Source organism: Bidens hawaiensis, unplaced genomic scaffold, assembly GCF_021521415.1.
Source record: "Bidens hawaiensis isolate Kalapana, Puna unplaced genomic scaffold, B.hawaiensis_p1.1 tig00008656_1, whole genome shotgun sequence".
NCBI classification, from domain to species: Eukaryota; Viridiplantae; Streptophyta; class Magnoliopsida; order Asterales; family Asteraceae; genus Bidens; species Bidens hawaiensis.
In genome coordinates this window covers 856460-877560 of record NW_027491626.1, presented here as the reverse complement: position 1 = coordinate 877560, position 21101 = coordinate 856460, and the positions used below count along the sequence as shown (strand labels likewise).

The 21101-nt window shown below is 34.7% G+C and overlaps 2 protein-coding genes across 2 annotated transcripts; one reads left to right on the top strand and one right to left on the bottom strand.

The window, feature by feature from the left end:
• Nucleotides 1-1476: 1476 nt before the first annotated feature.
• On the bottom strand, nt 1477-11018 carry LOC143529762 (ruBisCO large subunit-binding protein subunit beta, chloroplastic-like). Its single transcript, XM_077025480.1, has 14 exons — nt 10875-11018; nt 9581-9793; nt 9380-9505; nt 8376-8513; nt 8205-8300; nt 7087-7329; nt 6779-7013; nt 5745-5914; nt 5311-5388; nt 5169-5240; nt 4842-5039; nt 4658-4750; nt 1722-1845; nt 1477-1632 (listed from the first exon to the last, which is right to left on the bottom strand). The coding sequence occupies exons 2-14, from the start codon at nt 9791-9793 to the stop codon at nt 1619-1621; spliced, it is 1800 nt and encodes a 599-aa protein (XP_076881595.1). The 5' UTR covers nt 10875-11018; the 3' UTR covers nt 1477-1618.
• An 8443-nt stretch (nt 11019-19461) lies between these two features.
• On the top strand, nt 19462-20784 carry LOC143529755 (uncharacterized). The gene is made up of 4 exons (XM_077025477.1): nt 19462-19790; nt 19890-20107; nt 20213-20521; nt 20636-20784. The coding sequence occupies exons 1-4, from the start codon at nt 19462-19464 to the stop codon at nt 20782-20784; spliced, it is 1005 nt and encodes a 334-aa protein (XP_076881592.1).
• Nucleotides 20785-21101: the final 317 nt, after the last annotated feature.

Below are 21101 nucleotides of genomic sequence, written 5' to 3'. Positions count from 1 at the left end.
TTACAAAACAAGACAAAAATAATGAGAAGTTTTCGTGGCAAAGAAAAAACCTTAAAAAAAACTAAATTTAATTAATAAAAAATCGTAACTCAAAATTTGAAAGAAAAACGTAAATAAACAAAAATATTCCTCCCGTCTTCCTCGTTCTCTAAATAAAAAAAAAGAGGAAAGATAATAAAAAATAAAAACACTGTTGAGAAAATATATCATTGTATCTTTTTGTTTTACATCATTTTGTTTTCTGTTTATTTTTATCATTGAATGTGTATTTTTTTTGTTTCTTTTTTTCTTATTTTGAGCACGAATGACTTGGGAGACATTTTAATTTTTTATTTATATTTTGATTTATAATTTTTTTATTATTTTTCATACATTTTGTTGAAGGATATTTTCTAGGTCACATATATTCTCACTTCTCATTTTTGTCTTTCTTGGTATCTTAACTTTTTTTCCTATAAAATAAACCACTTGTTATGGGTCAATTTTATCCTTCTAAATCCCTAGTTCTATGGGATCCTTATGCCTCCAAGATGCTTGATACTCTAGGGTCTTTGATCCTGACCGAATCAGTAACCTGAATATTAACAATTATTATCAGTTTTTATGCTCCTACTTTGATTTGTAATCGCAGGTAACTAAAGTTGATCAAGTTTTTGTTGAAAATAGGCATGTAAGTGACGAAAACGTGTGGAAAGAGTTTGTAACAGCTATGAGTGATGACCAAGTTGAAGACCAACAAAATAGGCGGGATCCTCAGAATCAGTTAGCTTTATTTTATCTGTAAGATAAATGCAATATTGATTAATGACTGTTATGGACTGATTTTACACTAAAGACCCGGTTAATGGGCAATAAAGAGTAGACTCAACGAATAAGAGTGTTGACCAAGATAAATGCTAGATATTTCAGGTCAGGATGTCAGATACGCTCATTAGTCATCACAATTTCATTTTGATCTAAAGTAAATCGCCTAGATTTTTTGAATATTTTTTTTCCATGGTAAGTAACGCATTGATGGCTTTGTATTTTGATTTAATAAGTTCTATAAGACGAACATTTTGGTAAAATTTTTATTTTATTAGATTGGAAAACCAGTTATAATAAGATTAATTAATTAATCAGGTTTGACAAAATAGAAAAGCGATGTCTATATACGTGAAGACGCCTAGTGTTTGAATCCTCGACCATTGCATGTACTGGATTTTAGCATTTTGTTCTAACAAGTTCAAATACAAAAAGTTTTTTTCATATTTCTTTTTGTATTAATTTAAATTTTATGTTATTTATGATGTCACACGGTTCTCAAAACCAACCAATCTAACCGTTCCAACCAGTGAACCAGTATGTCCGGTCCAATTTTGAAAGCATAAAACCATCAAGGTACAAATACGCTCATTAGTCATGACAAGTATCATATCAACCCAACCGAACCATATTGGCGAAAACAAAAGTCCGATACTATGAAAGACGACAAAAGACTCAAACCTATTTTTCAATATTACTCACGAAAAGGTGTCAATTGTCAATCGTCTCAATGCACGCCTCATCTAAACCTTGAGATTTCCTACATGTAACTAACACCAAATCCAATCTCTTTATTACTCACTCCTCAAATGCATTAGTATCCATAGCCTGAACAAACAACATTAATCAATCAATATAACACCTTATGATATAATTTTAGAACCTAAACAGAAGTGAAAATATAAGAATCCAAGTACCAGAATTGTCCATTGGATTTCCAGCTGCCACAGGTTCAGCTTCCTTAATCTCCACAACTACACAGTCTGACATCAAAAATGTTTTTGCAACCGATGAAGCATGCTCTAGGCAACATCTCACCACCTGAAATTTAACCCGGCATCTCATAAGCTAAAAAAATATTCGGCATAAAAGTTATCTCTAATCACATAGCTCCCTTTTATTTAAATGATGCAAATAAACTAATAAATGTGGTAATTTCATACATATTGCTAAAAACTTGTGATAATATCATATAGGATTGATTTCTTTTGAGAACTGCTTTGAGTTTTAAGAACTCGAAAGAACTCAACGTAACAACTTTTTTTTTGAATTTTTTTACACGTGTAATACGTAAGTGTAAGTAATGTACAAAAAATTACCGTAATTTTTTACACACCGAATCGACTTTTTACACGGTGTAACTAAAGTTTAAACTTGTGTAATCAACAAAAATATGGGAAAATTCCCAAAATAGCCCTTTTTAGAGAAAAATAAAAAATAGCCCTAAATTTCAAGATATTCCCAAAATAGCCCATATAATTTGGACTGAGTAGACGAGATCTGAAAAAATTCTCCGGCCAATAAAATTCTGACAAGTGTCAAAATCCGACGAGATTTATGAAAATATTGGGGGACCGGTCCATATTTCCTATTAAAAGTTCTTGAAATTAAACAGTCTTTTCCGACGGTTTTATAATGTTTCCTAACGGGTCCCCACAACTTCCAAAAACATGGGAAAATGTGCATTCAAATTCAGTCTTTCAAGACGCATTTAGGGTGAATTTTTACCGAGAAGATCATAAATTTATAAATATTGAGGGATCCCTCCATATTTTTGAACTAAAATACATATTCCAAAGTTGTCTTGCCAGACGGGTTATATAAGTTTCTTATCTGGATCCTCCACATTTTAACCTCATGGAAAAATGTGCCATTAAACTTTGTCTTTCAAGACACTTACTTGAAAAATTTGAACGGGGGGATCATATTTTTGAAAATATTGAGGTTTCCGTCCATATTTTTCAGAAAATCTTAATATTAAAAAGTTGTCTTGCCAGACGGGTTATATAAGTTTCTTATATGGACCCTCCATATGTTAAACTCATGGGAAAATGTGCCACTAAACTTTGTCTTTCAAGACATTTACTTGAAAAATTTGAACGAAGGGGATCATATTTTTGAAAATATTGAGGTACCCGACCATATCTTCACGAAATCTTTATATTAAAAGTTGTCTTGCCAGACGGGTTTATTAAGTTTCTTATCTCAACCCTATATTTTTTAACACTATTTCAGAATTGTTGGCCTTTTCAATCCGTTTTAAGAAAAGCAAGAGGTCGTAGTCATCTTCTATATCAACCGGATACGAGTACGATGAGAACTTGTATGATAATCGGGAAATGTGTGTTACCTTAAACCGAGCTTCAAGTAAATCAATTAGCTTGGAATGGTTAATGTTTGAAGCAAAACTAACACCTCCTCATTTACAGTTTATTGGAAAATAATCATACCTTCCGTTACCGGTTTGCCAATTACCACCATAACAAACAACATTATCAAAATCCATGGAATATAAGGTTTAGAGTGGTATGAGAGGATGGTTTAAGGTGGTATGAAGTGGAAGATGATGAAGATAAGTCATGTATATTCTTTGGAAGATCATGTCGGAAAAGACGCAATCGCATACTATATTGTCGGTTAAGACGGATTATAAATAAATTTTTAAGGTCTAGACTAAATTTAAACACATAAGAAATAAACTACAATCTCGTCTTCTCGGTACAAATTCACCCTAAATGCGTCTTGAAAGACTGAATTTGAAGGCACATTTTCCCATGTTTTTGGAAGTTGTGGGGACCCGTTAGGAAACATTATAAAACCGTCGGAAAAATTTCAAGAACTTTTAATAGGAAATATGGACTGGTCCCCAATATTTTCATAAATCTCGTCGGATTTTGACACTTGTCAGAATTTTATTGGCTGGAAGATTTTTTCAAATCTCGTCTACTCAGTCCAAATTAGATGGGCTATTTTGGGAATATCTTGAAATTTAGGGCTATTTTTTATTTTCTCTCTCTAAAAAGGGCTATTTTGGGAATTTTCCCCAAAAATATTTATTCTCTCTCCTGATTCATTTTTTAATCAAATTTAATATCATCCACATATTCTAACTCATTTAATTAAATGTGTGGTCTAAAATTGAGTTCTTAAAGTTCTTACAACTCATCAAGTTCTCAAAATATCCCTCCCCATATCATATATACCCAACCAAAATAATGAACATCTAAAAACGTGTAAACAAAAAGAACAATTTTTTATAGATAGACTGGCATGTTCCATAATCAATATTCATTACCCTTTTCTTTAATTGTGTACTTGTTTCAGAAGGCGAATCTATCAAATTGGATCAACCATTGACAAGTAATCCTATATGGGGCAGCTTGTGTTCGTTTGTTAAACTTTAACGAGACAAACTACCTAACAGAATCTGTTAAACAAAAACTTTTTTATTGTCCATGTTCGTTCAAAGAAAAGGTGAAATTGTTCGTGTTCGTTTATGTTTTGTTTGTTAACAGCATAAACAAACAGTTCCCGAACGTAAACAAGCAAACATAACTAAACATAGATGAACAAACATAACTGGGCTAAAACCGATTAAAAGTAAATGTGAACAACAATTTATTGGGTTCAAAAGTTATTTAAACTAGACTAGATTGTAGTGGGCCTAAAATTTCCAACACATATTAACAAAAGCAGACTTTCCACCACACGGTTCACCAAACGTTCTAAGATACGATTCAAAACACCAAAAAATTCATATTTACCCATTTCATTAATTTTCTTTAAAACGGACCCGTTTCACTAAATATAACTTAAAATCATTAAATTATAAATTTTTGGATCAATAACTCACCTTAGTTGGGTCAATGATTCCAGCTGACATTAAATCTTCATATGTATCAGTAGCAGCATTATATCCAAATCTAGCATTATCATTAGCCAAAACCTGAATAACACAAAGATCAAAACAATTAACATTTCATAATCTTTCAGAAGTGTAACATATAATTTAGATAAAACAAATTTTCATATCATACCTTCTCGCTAACAACACTTCCATTAACACCCGCATTCTTTGCAATCAACTTGAGAGGGTAACTCAAAGCCCTCTTAACAATATCTGCCCCGACCTTTTCTTCATCATTATCCAGGGATTCCTTAATGGAATCAACTTTAGAGGCAAGTCTCAGTAAAGTGCATCCACCACCAACAACAATACCTTCCTGAACTGCAGCCTGCAAACCAGTAACATTATCATCTCGCCATTTATTTAGTTTATACGTGTTTCAGAAGGATCAGAATACGTTAAAATATATATATATATATATATATATATATATATATATAAATTTAAATTTATTCACCTTCGTTGCATTAAGAGCATCTTCTACTCTAAGTTTCTTCTCCTTCAGTTCTATTTCGGTTTGTGCTCCAACCTGATAAACGTTTAAAACTTCATATCCCTCGTTTGTTGTACATGAAATAGCTCAAATATTCAATACGAACCTGAATAACAGCAACACCACCCGAGAGTTTTGCAATTCTCTCGTTAAGCTTTTCCTTCTCATAATCCTGCTCAGCTACCTGTTTAGATGAACATACACAACGATGATTAGTGGAAAACTAAATCCAAATGAGAAAAACAAGTTGTGGTTAGGAGTGAAGCCACTCATGAGCTACTCGAGATCGACTCACTAAAAAATCAAATCGAGCTAGATTAAAAGATATTGAACCACACCAGTTATATATTATTAATTTAATATATATTTATTAATATAATAAATATTGTTAGATGATTAAGAATAATGAAATCATATATATTATGTATATCAAGTTGATTATAAAATAATAAACAAGCCGAGCCCGATCTTTAGAAATATTGCTCGAAACGAGCTAAGTTCGACTCAACCACACGCGTTTTTGTGGTCTAGAGTTTTAACCTCAATAAGATTTCTAATTTGTGTCACACGCTTTTCAACTGCTTCTTGAGAGCTCCCGTCACCGACTATTGTAGTGTAATCTTTGCCAAGAACCACTTTCGCAGCATGCCCCAAGACCGAACTGTCAGCTTTGTCTAAGGTGAGTCCCACTTCGTCTCTAATAACGGTTCCTATATTTATAAGGAATAATATCAAAACATATCAAACAAGAAATTACAAACAAAAATTCAGCTCATAGCAGACCTATTTGTTTAAGGTAAATGAGCCAAGCAGTTTCAAGCTCGAGTCCGGGCTCATGTGGAGCTCTATTGTTAAAGCCCGAGCTCAGGCCCATTTAAGTTAAAAGAGCAAGAGCTCGACTCGTTTTGAGCTGTATTTATAAAGCTCGAGCTTGGGCCCCTAACCTTACAAGAGCAAGAGGTGGGCTTGTTTCCCATGAGTAGATCTTCAAGCTTTTGCTCGGCTCGTTAATTATTGATTAAATTATATACAATTTTACTTATTTTTATATACATTTTTATTATAACTTTTATGCAAAATATTATGTATACGATATAGCTAATTTCATCATAAATTTGATATATAGTAATTATTAATATCTAAAAATATAGGTCATATATTACATCAAAATTATATTTAATAATTGGGCCCGTTTATTAAACAAGCTTATTTTTAAAAGTTTCAGCTCGTTTAAGCTCATCTCAATACGAACTTATAGCGAGCCAAGCTCAAGTAGCTCACGAGTGGCTTAAGCTCATCTCAATACGAACTTATAGCGAGCTGCCGAGCCAAGCTCAAGTAGCTCAGAAGTGGCTTGGCTCGTTTACACTTGCATGAGATAACAACTAAAAACAAAGGGGGCATTTCATATATCACCCTCTAAACTTTTAAAACTACATAAATCCTCGAAAACACAAGTTTTCAATGCATAATGCACCATGCTCTTCAAGCATAATTTTGTAAAATATACAATTTTAAAAATATAGAGGATGATTTGAAATTAACCAAAAAAAAACCAAACCCCTACAACTAACCTCCAGTCAAGATAGCAATATCATCAAGATACTGGCTTTTCCTCTCTCCAAAACCGGGAGCTTTTAGTGCAGCTATCTTTAACGCCCCTCTAAGTTTGTTCACAACAAGAGTCGCTAAAGCTTCTTGTTCAATATCCTCAGCAATTATTAATATAGGGTAACCATTCTTGATAGCATCTTCCAACACACTAATAAGATCCCTCGCATTTGTTACTTTTTTATCAACCAATAACAACTGCACAAGCATAACCATGTAAACCATAATCAGTCTTCAAAAAATTAACCAGGAGATAAAACAGTTTCATTACCTTGCAGTTCTCGTATTCGGCAACCATTTTCTCGCTGTCGGTTATAAAGTATGGCGAGATGTAACCGCGGTCAAATTGCATGCCTTCAACAACATAAAGACTGTTTTCAGCACTTTTGCCCTCTTCGAGAGTCACCACGCCCTGACGGCCCACTTTACTCATGGCTTCGGCTATCATGTTTCCTACCTCGTAGTTGTTCCCAGCACTAACCGCAGCCACATCTGCTAGCTCACTGTCTTCCACCTATAAGCCCAAAGTTAATATTAACAGGTGCAAAGTATTACAAACGGGAACACCTCATCCAATAGTAATTCAACATTCATCAGGTGTTATTAATTTAAAAGTGAGGCAAATGAAACATATATAAATCTCAATTACTATTTAATGATAACATTATTTCAATTAACATAAGTAAAAGATAGTAGTAAAAAAATCAAAGGATAATAACCAAATTTGATAATTGTGTAACTTAAGTCAAGTTTGAAATAAATAATCACTAAATACTATGAAAGATTCAAACATATTTCATTTGCCTCACTCAATAATAGGTTGGACAAACAATCAGGCTTGAAACCGGTCCAGTTAAAACCTGTTTAACCTTCCCATTTGAACCGGCCATGATCAATCTGACCAGTGAACCGTACTGATTGGTAAGACTGGATTGTCAATTTTTTCTATTTTAATCTCTCAAAATCTCGTTTTATGACTTATTTATAACTTGAGGTTCAATTTTTTGATTTATTTAAGTCTTCATAGTTTATTAAAACTGCAAAATCACGCCCGAACATAATGTATTTTCATATTTTGTTTTATACCGGATATATAAATATATATACAGTTTTTAAATTTTTTTAATTATTTAGAACGTCATCTGGTTCTTAAATCAGGTTCAACCAGTCCAACCAATAAACCGGTGAGACGACAAGTTCGATATCTGGTCCAGTCCGATTCTGAAAGCATGGTAAAAAAGTTACAGGGCATTGGAACATCTAATAAAAGTTTGAGTGAATTTAGAGGAACAAAAAAGTTTTTATCGACTTTAGTAAAACGCTTGAAAAACTTCGTTACTGTGGTGTAAAATTACCCCTAAATAAAATTACTATGGTCCAGTGAATTACCTCTTTTGAGATAGACTTGAGCTCAGCCACCAAAGCTTTAGTTGTCTTCTCAATGCCTCGGGTAATAAGAACCGGATTTGCACCAGCTGCAACAACCTGATAAGAACATTTCCATCAGTTCAGACAAACAGAAATGCAAGCGAACAATAATAATAGGAATGTGTGACGAACCTTGACACCTTCGGTGATAAGACCTTGAGCAAGGACAACAGATGTTGTGGTTCCGTCTCCAGCCAAGTCATTGGTCTTGGCGGCGGCTTGTCTAACCAATTTTGCACCAATATTCTCCACAGGGTCTTCCAAGTCAACCTATAAACCAAAATGCACAATGAACCGATAAGTAATACGGGACTAATATAAATGTTTGCATCAGCAGTGTGAACGAAACCAAAAAAACAGGCGTAACTGAAATCAATAAAAAAAAGCAATGATTTGGCTTTACGATTTTCAAAAACCATTTTTTTCAGTTCGGTTTAGGTTTTGCTATCAAGCAAAACTGAAAAAACCAAATCGAACGGAACCAGAAAACGGAACTGACTGAACCAAGAGAACCGAACCAAACCCTAAAACTTAAAAAAAAAAAGATTTTAAGTAATTATAAGAAACCAATAAAAAAACTAATGGTTTAGTTTTATCTTTTTCAAAAACCAAATGTTCAGTTCGGTTTCAGATTTGCCATCAATCAAAACCGAGAAAACCAAACTAAAATACCAAACCAGAAAAAAAAAACAATTTTGATCGATGTCGGTTTAGCTATCAACCAGAAACCGATTAATTCAAAGTGAACCACAAAGAACGAAGGAAAAAAAACAGTATTAAGTAATCTAAAAGAAAATAAAAAGGTGTAGCCCGTAAATATTAGTTCTAAATGTGTAATAACCAATTAATTATTAATTAACAAAAAAAAATTAGGCCCAAAGTTCCACTCCCAAGTTCATTACTTTGTCTTTTTGGCCCAAAATTTTCAGGCCCAAAATATAAAACTGAAACTAAATCAAACCCACTTTGAAAACTCCAAAGGAACCAAACGGTTTTTTCGGTTTTCAAAACCAAATTTTTGGTTTTTTGGTTCAGTATGAGCCCAACACTGACCCATACACACCCTTACTTGACATATAATCACAAACTTGTTAAATCTTTGTACAAAAGAAAGCATCTTTGGTTATATAAAACACCTCTTTGGCAACCGTAACACCATCATTCACAATTTTGGGGGCACCGTACTTGCTTTCTAGAACCACATTTCTGCCCTTGGGCCCAAGCGTTACACCAACTAAATCCGCAAGTTTGTTCACACCAATCTGCCACACAAAAAAACAGCAAATAACTAAAAATTAAGAACTCAAATGGATCGTTAATGTTTATAGTTAACTCACTTGTAGCTTCTTTATCGCCGACCCGTCTTTGTTAAAGTATAATTGCTTTGCAGCAGCTTTAATTTGGGATGTTTGTGTGGGCCTTTGGAGAGCAACATTCGGTCTCCTGCCAATCGGGCTTGAAGATATTGAAGCAAAAGATGATAACCTGTTCGATGAAGTCGAAGAAGCCAATGATCCAACGGCTGTGATACCAGCAAAAGTTGAAGCCATCTGTTGTATAATGTGATATAAACACCATAATTAGAATAGCATGTACCATATTCAGTAGATGTTATTTATATTATTGTTCATGTGTTACAAAAACTAGATATGGTAGTTAAATCATCTAATGATCGTATAACGTTGAAACCAACTAAACCGTCCATAAAGAGGTAAATAGGTCGGTTTAGCCGGTTTCAGACATGTCATTAACCGGTTTAGATGTTAAAACCAATTGAATGAACCAAAAATGTCGTTTTTGTTTATTATGTAACAATTCTTTTCAATTTTGGAATATGCATTTATGTGTATGTATAATATTTACAAACGAACTCTTGTCGTTTTGTTCTTTAACATTTAACACAAACTAAACATTAGAAAATCTAAAAAACACTAATTCAAACAACGATCAAACCAAGCAAATTTAGGCTTTGTTTGCGTTTTTCAAAACCAGTCCATAAGTTAGCAAGGATTTGACAATAAAACCTAAGAATGCATATTTAGAACCCGGGCCCATTTAGTGGTATTCTTAGGACCAAGGACCCGACCCTATCGTAAATAACCGGGTCTGATCAGTTCGGGTCTCGCGGGTCTTACCCAGCTTATGTAGAGAAAATGGTCAGACCCGCGACACCCGACTGGGACCAGACCCATTTAGTGGTATTCTCAGGACCCGGGACCCAACCGGCCGAATAGGGTCTGATCGGTTTGGGTCTTGCATGGTTAATGTGAAGAGAAAACGGTAAGACCCGCTGGTCCCGTTTAACGGTGTTCTTAGAAACCGAAACCGACCCTAGAATGTAACTAACAAGGAGTGATCCGGGTTGGGTGTTGCCCGGTTTATAATCACCCCTACTTACTTAGGAGAAAACATTTAGACATGTTTAAGAATAATAAGGATATGAAATCAGTGTAAATAGAAGATTGAACATTCGAAATACAAAAGCTAATCATCCTAAACTGCAAAGATAGATATCAGGTAACAGTATAACCTAAACCCGTAATGAAATGATCTACTACAGGCAGTTTGAAAACATATGATGACAAGCACGCTATAATAATAACAATAATATATAATCTATTATAAGGTTACCAGATGGATCGGAGAATTTAGGGTTAGTGAGTGAGACGGAGGCTTCAAAGAAACAAGGATGGAGGCGTAGTAGGCAGTGAATGAGAATGAAATAGAGTGTGCGTGACCAAGGGTTTATGGAGTAGGAGGAGGAGTTAGGTTTATTATTATTACTAGTTCGTAGAGTGAGCGTTTACGACCTGTTCTTAGAGTTCTAACGGGTGTGGTTATTATTACTAGTTCGTAGAGTGAGCGTTTACGACCTGTTCTTAGAGTTCTAACGGGTGTTTTTGAGTTTTTTTTAGGATGAAAAGGAAAGGAATAGGAGGAGTTAGGAATGATTAAATTAATGTATTTTTCTAATAAGTTATCTTCTCAAAAATGGGATGATTACTAAGGATAACTATTTTTTAACGTAGTTATTCTTTTATTTCTTCTAATTTCCTTCCAACTCAAGAACACACCTAACTTAAAAAAATTTTCATCCCTTCCCTTCACTTTCTTATCCTCCCATCTCCTTTCCTTTTCTTTCCTTGGTTAAAAAACTCAAGAACAAGGCTTTATTGTTTACTAGGTTAGTTACCAGTGTAGCACACGGGTTAAAATAAATAAATTTATTTAAATAATAACATAATGGAAAATACAAAAAATATTTTCAATAAATATAAAGATATATTATATGGTAGAATTAATTACACAATACATAATATGGAAATAAAAAATTGTTACAAAATTCATAAATTTTAAAATATTTCTTTGTACACAATATTTGTAGTTTTATTTGTAACTTTATTTTATATATCAAAACTTAGTAGTTTCACATTGTTTCTGCTTTAAACTCTAAATAATCCAACACATAACTGACCATAAGCTAAAATACATTGTCTAAAGATTGAATTTAGTTTTTATTAATCGTCATTGCAAAACAAAAATAAAGTGAAATTTCATTATTTGAAATTGATTATTTTATCTAAAGGTGTAGGATTTTTTTACGACAATATTAATTCTGGATATGATTTCGGCTTTTATAGCACGGCTATCATATTGTATTTTCATATGTAATTTAGTTTCATTGCATAGACCAATTTCAAGTTTTTTTTATTTTAAGTAACATCACTTCAATATCGGGCTTTAGGACTAACCTATGACTTGACAACCTTAAATTTGAGGCCATTTAAAACATCAGAAAAATAATACTTTCTTGTAACGTACATTTTACTGAAAAATGGTAATATTTTCATCTCCCGGAAATATGGATAATAAACGTTTGCTAATTTTTTGAACGACCTCAATTTTCGGTGCAAGTACAACTCATTCACTAAAGAATTATATATTTTTGAAAACTTCAATAATAGAAGGATATACAAAGTCAATTTGTCATCTAATTAACAGTGTGCTAATATCTAATATTTGTATGCCAAAATAAGAAGTTGTCTTATCTACCTGAAAACCAAAACATGTAGTCTAGTGTTTATATTTTTTTGAATTTTTATGATGATGAACTTAACATAAACGATGAGTTGATTAAATAATCAATTAAAAATGAAGTTGTAAATGGTTACTTTTTAAACCAACCCGTGACCGAACTCATTCTATTCATAAACTGTTTTGACCTTAACCATGTTTGATACCTTAACCAGTTAAAGAAACCGGCTCGTTTAAACTAACATAAACACTGAGAATACATCAATAGTGAATTTGTCTTTTAAGGTTTTGAAAAAAAAACTTGTAATTTAGTAAACAGTCATATATATTTAGTAAATAGAAGTTTATTGAAATTTTAATATATTAATTTTTGTCATCATTATTCAAAATCAGTGTGAAAATTGGTTACTTATAAAAACTAATATTAATAACCAATACAAAAAATTTATACAAAAAAAATAGCATAATTATGCTGGTATTTAATTTTTTAAAATCAAGAAAAAAATTATTAAAAAGAGAAAAATGAAAGATTAAAAAGAAAAAAAATGAAATACAAATCTATTAATAAGAAAGAGAAATGTATTTAATATGAGAGAGATGAGAGAAAATTTGGTGAGAAATATTTTGGTGATGACATATGGCATTAGAAAGCTTTATTTATTATATAGTATAAATTATTAAGATCTTGAAGGCTCCAGTTGAATACAACCGTTGGATTAGTCGTCTTTCTATTGGAATCTTCCAGAATAAATATTTCCTTTTGGGGAAAATTCTCAAAATAACCCAAAAAGAAACCAGATTCCTAAAATAGTCCATCAAATTTTACTGAGTCAACACTTTGGTATTACAACCGATGGGATTTTACAACCAATTAAAACTTGACACTTGGAAATTTCTGACATTTCTGACGAGATTTTTAAAAATCTTGAGGTTTTCGTCAATATTTCTAATTTAAATCATTTTGTAAAAAGCAGTCTCTTCAGACGGTTTTTTTATGTTTCTTAGGGGGGAGGGGGTGGTTCCAAATCCATCACCCACCACACCCAATGGTATGGTGACACCTCACCCCACCACATTCCATCACTAGTGATGGAATTTAGCGGGGGTGGTGTTAGTGTGATAGATTTTGGTATACATACATACATATATATATATAGGTTTGTTGGATTTTGTTAGAATTCAACGCGTGATAGTGATCACGCTAACCCTCTCATCACACGTGATGAGAGGGGCGGCGGTGGTGTTTGCCAAGCCATCACGTGTGATGGTAAACCATCACCCTCCAGCCCGAGTCCCCTTATCTAGTCCGTTCAAATTATATTTTTCTTGCGAAAAGAGCTTTATGAATTTCGTCTTCCAAGACGAATTTTGAATGAATTTGTTCCGAGGATTTCGTATTCTCATGTTTTGTTGTTATAAGTTTTAAAAGTTTAATATCGTCTTGACCGATAGGATTTTTGGTATTCTGTCTCGACCGACAAAGTCTTTATAATTTTATTTCTTATAAGTTTTAAAAAAAACATATGTTTATTATTATTTTTTTTCTCATATTTTTTAATTCTTCCCACTTATATAATTTCATTTTTAATCTAAACTCTAAATCAAAACTAGATATGATTATCTATCCATAACTAATAACCCCCTCCTCCTTCCTTCTGTTCCTCCGGTGCCAACCCGCCAACACCAACCGACCACAAGCACCTACCATCACGCCATAGATTATGAAGAACAAAAGAAGAACACAACGGTGGTTTACTAGGATATTAATTTCATCCATCAAATAACTATTATAATTTATAATAAAATTTGGTTATTCAAACATCCTTTGATCCATTCTTAAACACCCACTATACGAATCTAATAAAACATGTACTGTTCATATGGAGTATGCATGATAAAATGAAAAAAAAGGTGATGGGACACGATCAAATGACATCCACTTTAATAGTTGAAGTAGACGGAATATTCAAAGACTTTGTTGGTTGAGACGGAATACCAAAAATCATATCAGTCAAGCCGATATTAAACTTTTAAAACTTGTAATAACAAAACATGAGAATCTGAACTCCTTGGAACAAATTCATTCAAAATACGTCTTGGAAGACGAAATTCATAAAGCTATTTTCTCAAGAAAAATATATTTGAACGGACCAGCTAGGAAACATAAAAAAACCGTCTTGAGAGACTGCTTTTTACAAAATGATTTAAATTATAAATATGGATGAGAACCCCAAGATTTTTAGAAATCTCGTTGGAAATGTCAGAAACTTTCCAAGTGTCAAGGTTTAATTGGTTGTAAAATACCGTCGGTTATAATATCAAGTGTCAGCTCAGTACAAATTTGATGGGTTATTTTGGGAATCTAATTTCTTTTTAGATAATTTTTTTCTCTCTCATCTTTTAGATCATTTTGGGAATTTTCCCATTCTTTTTTAGTTTCAAACAAACCAGGACAGCCATTTATGGTACATTGGCATAAGACTGAGATCTTTTACAAGTTAAAAGTATTGAAAAAAAATGAAATAAAACATTCCACAATCTATCTACCTCTACCTATATTCTAATAAAGTAAAATAATTGTAAACACTTGTTATATTTTAGTTAATTCTCACATTTTTTCCCTCCAAAACTAAGATATTAATTAGGGGAAATTCCTAAAATAGTACATTTAAAAAGAGAAATTCCCAAAATAGTTCATTTGAAGAGAGAGATTCTCAAAATAGTCCACAAAAACTTATCTCCAACGTGACATCGGTAACCATGACGTGAGATTTGTTAACCATTCACAATGTGACACGTGTAAAAGTACGTGAAAGTTACTCCTAATCTGTCCGCGCTGATAGTTTTCTGGCCAAAATTTTTTTCTGAAAAACCATGGTTTTCGAATTTAAGTTATCGGCCCCGTGAGTTTTCAAAAAAAGACGAAATTTGCGTTTTTTTTAAATTCATCTCCTCTGACGCATTTCAGGTGAATTTCGTCTCCTACGAGAAATTTCAAAAAAGTTACAAAAAAAACGATATATTTCCAATAAATTTAGTCTTTATAGATGATTTTCAAAAAAGTTTAATAAAACGATAATTTCCTAATGAATTTAATCTCCTAAGATGATTTTCATAAAAGTTTTAAAAATATGGCAAGTGTTAAGAATGTGGTGAGTGGTGGATGATGGTGGTGGGTGGTGGTGGTTGATGATGGCGGTGGGCCGTGTACGGTGGTGGTGAATGGTGGTGGTGGTGGTGGCGGTGGTGGATGGCGGTGGGTGGATGGTGGTGGATGGTGGTGGTGGATGATGGCGGTGGGTGGTGGCGGCGGTGGTGGGCGGTGGGTGGTGGTGGTTGATGATGGCGGTGGGTGGTGGATGATGGCGGTGGGTGGTGGATGATGGGGGTGGGTGGTGGTGGTGGATGATGGCGGTTGATGATGGCGGTGGTGGGCAGTGGTGGGCGGTGGGTGGTCGTGGTGGATAATGGCGGTGGGTGGTGGTGGTTGATGATAGTGGTGGGCGGTTGGTGGTCGTGGTGATGGTGGTGGGCGGTTGGTGTAACACCGCGTCTTAGACCCTATAAATTTCAGATAAAAATACTAACTTATAAAGTATAGGGACCAAAATGTAAAAATCAGAAAACTTCATCCATTGCGATACGCGATGGGATAGGCATTAAGCCCATCGCGTAGCGCTACGGACTTGCACAACAACCCAGAAATGGGCGGCGTAGCGATACGCTACGGCCCAATCACAACGGTCATCGCGTATCGCGATGACCATGCTGAGTCATTGGACACGTGTCCAACCACGTGGCACGATATGACAGGCCACGTGTCACGAGCCGGTAAGGCGGCGTCAAATTGCGGCGCCGCGATACGTGACGGGTATGAGAAAACCCATCGCGTATCGCGATGGGTCCAGAAATTCGCCTATAAAAGGGGTGAATGGGTTTGAAGCCAAATTCATCCCATCACACCTCAATTTACACACACTTAGCATAGGAAGGCATGCCCGGTTGCCGTAACGAGTCGACGTGTCATTTTCTCGAAGTTTGTGCAAGTAACGAAGTTATAATCAAGTTAGCAATCATACAATCGAGTAAAGCGAGATCCTGCCTTTTTCTTATTATCAATCTAAGTATCCGACATAATGTAGGAGTTATGTTTAAGTTATTTGAATTATAGCTTAGACAATCAATCGAGGCTATGGCCTTTAACCTTGAAAGTATTTTGTAAACATTCACATTCATAAACAGGTTTTCATAAATGTTACTTCATAGTAAAGTAATGTTAACCAAAGATATATTTTGACGGGCATGTAGTAACTGTAAGGGTGATAACATTAGTAGTAAGTTTCTTGCATAAGGAAAAGTAATTCGTACAAATCCCAATCAACCGAGGGACCCGTTTACTTACCTGGAGAAACTTACCAATGTGTTATAACCTATAAGCCAAAGCATGCTACATCAAACGTTACATAAAAACCAAGTGTTTTCATTCACAATCAAAGATAAACGATTTCAAGGTTAAGCTTAGCAATCATAGCTTAATCAAAACATCATTCAGACATTTATGCAAACCTGTTATGTATAGATTAAATATCACCCACAATCAATCAATCAGTCAAGGTTTCCAACACCGACGGTACAGGTGAATACGTTAATATTTTCAATCAGTCAATCAAAACATATTTATACCCGGCAAAGATGAACGGGTATTTATCTTAACAAGTCAGTCAATGATTTCATGAGATCATGTGATCTCTAAAACGTTATAATACAATATTGAAAATAAAAGCAACTCAGACCAAATACACATGTGTCTGGATCCAAACATAACTGTTCAGCCTAATCAGTCAAAGGCCAAGTGGCCGCGGGCTAACGGTCATAACTAGTTCTCCTTGCAGGGGCTACCATGGCTCAGGGGAAACATTTGTACGTGTGTAGGGTAGTGGTACAAAGCCCAGAAGTAGACTTACTTCTGCTGAGTGTACAGAAAACTATAAATGTATTGTAATGTCATTCAAATGTTTTATAGAGTCATACGTGTTCACCAGCATATAGCTGACGTACTTTTCCAACCATTGCAGGTAATTAAGCATAAGTAGCATTAGCAAGGATTGGAGTCTTACTGAAGATAGAAGCGCGTACAAGATGGCTCCGTTTTTTATAACTAAAATCCTTGTAATATGAAACATATATTTTGTAAATTATACTTGGGTATTTAATTCTCAAGTAAATTTTCGATGTAAATTAATATTATATTCAAACCTATGGTCTTCTGCTAAAATTAACCCAAAAACTCTGATATATTTACAAAACATATACCAACTTGTGATCACACACCTAGGCCCTAAGTCGGGGTGTGACAGGTTGGTATCAGAGCCACCGGTTTCAGCGAATTAGGTATTTAAATATTAGTACATAAGCTTTAACCTTAATATTATTATCATCATTATTATTTTTTGTAGGGATAAGATAGGATTGGTAAACTTCCTATCCCTAAATATTAATTTAGTGCAGATCTCTTACGTTAACCACCTTGGTCATAGACACCGAGTGACAATCCGATCAAAACCGACATTCAACTACGAACCATCCGATATGGAAAGTAGTAATAGTTATTATACAAGCTTTTTCAATCACAGTCAACTGATCATTCTGTTGTTACCATATGGGAGCCAACCCGTGTATCTCCCAGGAAGTCAACAATGCCCAATCGAAATTTCCGACAACACTGCTGAAAACATTCCTCAGTACCACCCATCTGAAATTCTCACTTACCACCCTTCCGAAGAACAAGAAGTGCAGAGTAAGATCAAACAGGAGACTGAATCAGAATCGTCTAGCTGGATGAATTGTCACTCTGATCAAAGGAGATGGCAATTCGGATCAGCACCTTTGAACTATCAGTACCAGATCCCACCGAGCACTGCAGAACCAAGTCGTAAACCAAGGATGAGAGTCATCTTGTCATACAAAAAGAAATTAGTTCAATCACCAATCAAGAATCCTTATGAATCGGAGGAAGAACCCGAGGAAGAGGAGGATCCCGAGGAAGAAAATGAGGAGAACGAGAATCCTTATTTTCCTCCGTATGTTGGACCAAGACCTTCCATATCACAACAAGCTAAAGAGATACGTGAAAAGGCAAACCCGATCGAGGAATTTTATACAACTAATATCTCCGATGAGGAAATGAATGCATACGTTGCAAATCCACACCTCTATCCACGAGAAAATGCTTATCTCTTCCCAGCTGCATCCGCACCAACGGGATATCCAAACCTGCCAAATTTAGTAATGGATGAGTTAAGGAATGAGAAAGTGGACAAAAAGAGAATAGGAAAGAAAATAGTTAAGAAATGTGACAAAATGAACAATCTTGTTAAAAAGTGGATTAAGGATTAAGAATCGTTGTTACGTACTGCTGTTAACTATTATGTTTTCTTTGTAAGATAAATAATGTATTATAAAGAAAGTTTGTATGTTCTCTGAATTTTGTTTTATTCATGTAACAGCATGTCTAAAGACAACAGTAATCAAGATATACAAATAAATAATAAAGGAAAGACCGCTGAAGAAAACATAATCAACAATACAGAAAAGACAGTAGCAGAAAACATTCAAGCGATACCAAAAGACTATGTGCTTAGTATTCGCGATCTAATTAAAGAAGTAACACCACTTTATGAGTTAATGAAAAATGATCCAAGCCGAACCGCTTCCCAATCTAATAAGAGGGGGAGTCGGAGCAAAAGTGAAACTGCTAACTCTAAAAGAGAATCAAAAAGAGAAACTGAAAAGAAGGAAAGTAAGAAGAAAGAAAGTGAGAAAAAGAAAGAAGAAAGTGATGAAAGTTCGACTGCTGAAAACGACCTCCGTGATAAAACCAAGAAGTTAAAACTACACGAGGGTTGTGATTTCAAAGTGTTCAAGATTTATAATCCCAAAGAGTTCCATGGAGATAAGGGAACAATAGTTACCCTCCGATGGTTGGAGGAAATGGAATCAATCGTATTGATTAGCAAATGTACAGAAAGTGAGAAGGTGCAATATACCTCCCGGATGTTCAAGGGGGGAGGCATTAGAATGGTGGAATACCCTGATCGGAATTAAGGGTAAAGAAAGCTTATACAATCTGGACTGGGCAACGTTTAAAGCCATGATATTAAAGAAGTTTTGTCCAATTAATGAAATGGATCAAATTCAGACTAAACTCTGGAATCACAAAGTTGTGGGAACATACCTCAAGGAATATAACACCAAATTTCTTGAGTACTCCAAAATTGTACCTCACTTGGTCACTCCTGAAATCAACAAAGTGACACGCTATATTTATGGATTACCAATAGAAATCCGTGATTTAGTTCGTTCACACATGCCGTCCACGACGGAATCTGCTATGGAATTGGTCGGGTATTTGATGGATGGAATGATAAGAAATCTGGATGAAAAGAAGAAGGATGATAGCAAGACTCCAATTGGAGGAAAATTTAGGAAAGTTGAGAAAAAGAGGGAAGGGGTGTTTGTATATACTCTCCATGTTTGTAAAACATGTGGTAGAAGACACTTCGGAAGATGCCAACGACCTCTAAATACTATTGTGTGTAATTTATGTAAAAGATTAGGTCGTGTTGAAACTGACTGTAAGAAGAAGGCAGTGGTATGTTTCGATTGTGGTGAAAAGGGGCATTTCAGTACAGAGTGTCCAAAGAGGAAGCCGATGACAGCAGCGGCTGGTGCAAGTGGCAGCGGTGCCAAGACTGATGCCAAGAAAGGAAACGCAAGGGTCTTCATGCTGGATACGCAGAAGGCAGCTGACATACCGGACGTGATCACCGGTACGTTTCCTATCAATAATGTTTATGCTAGGGTTTTATTTGACTCGGGTGCAAACCAAAGTTTCATAGATTATAAATTTTGTAGTCTATTGAATGAAACCTTAGTTAAACTAGATAAACATTACGAAGTCGAGACTGCTGATGGAAATGTGAGTAGAATAACTGAAGCCTTAAATAATGCCACAATTTCATTAGCCGATCACATCATACCTATACGACTGTTACCTATTACGTTAGCAGGTTTTGATGTAGTTTTGGGTATGGACTGGTTATCCTCTAATCAAGCTCGTATCTTATGTAATGATAGAGCCATTGACATTCGAACGTCTAACAATAAAACCATTCGTATCACTGGAGACAAAGAAGTGGGAAAAGTAGGAATCATTTCTCATATAAAAGCAAGTAGTTGCTTAGGTATGGGATGCCTTGCATTCATGGCCTATGTAACTAAAGAACCCGAACCAAAGAAGATGGAAGAGGTGCTAATTGTGTTCGAATTTCAAGATGTATTTCCTGACTAATTACCAGGAGCCCCACCAGATAGAGAGGTAGAGTTTAGAATTGACCTCATACCGGGAACTTCACCAATAGCTAAGTCTCCTTATAGACTAGCACCCACGGAAATGAAAGAACTAAAGAAGCAGTTGGATGAGCTTTTGGAAAAAGGGTTTATATGACCGAGTTCGTCGCCATAGGGAGCTCCAATTTTGTTTGTAAAGAAGAAGGACGGATTGATGAGGATGTGTATAGATTATAGAGAACTGAATAAGGTCACGATTAAAAACAAGTATCCACTTCCAAGAATCGACGATTTGTTTGATCAGCTCCAAGGAGCAAGTTGTTTTTCAAAGATTGATCTTAGATCGAGTTACCATCAGTTGAAAGTATAAGAAAAAGATATACCAAAGACAATCTTCAGAACCCGATACGGACATTATGAATTCACAGTGATGCCTTTCGGACTCACTAATGCTCCGGAAGCATTCATGGACAT

Coding starts and splice junctions, on each gene's coding strand:
- LOC143529762 (XM_077025480.1), bottom strand. CDS start 9,793: ATGGCTTCAACTTTTGCTGGTATCACAGCCGTTGGATCATTGGCTTCT. Junction 8,301..8,375: donor TTATCACCGAAGGTGTCAAG/GTTCGTCACACA, acceptor TGTTCTTATCAG/GTTGTTGCAGCTGGTGCAAA. Junction 5,915..6,778: donor TATTGCTATCTTGACTGGAG/GTTAGTTGTAGG, acceptor TTATAAATATAG/GAACCGTTATTAGAGACGAA.
- LOC143529755 (XM_077025477.1), top strand. CDS start 19,462: ATGGATCAAATTCAGACTAAACTCTGGAATCACAAAGTTGTGGGAACA. Junction 19,791..19,889: donor GAGAAAAAGAGGGAAGGGGT/GTTTGTATATAC, acceptor TTTATGTAAAAG/ATTAGGTCGTGTTGAAACTG. Junction 20,522..20,635: donor AAAAGCAAGTAGTTGCTTAG/GTATGGGATGCC, acceptor ACTAATTACCAG/GAGCCCCACCAGATAGAGAG.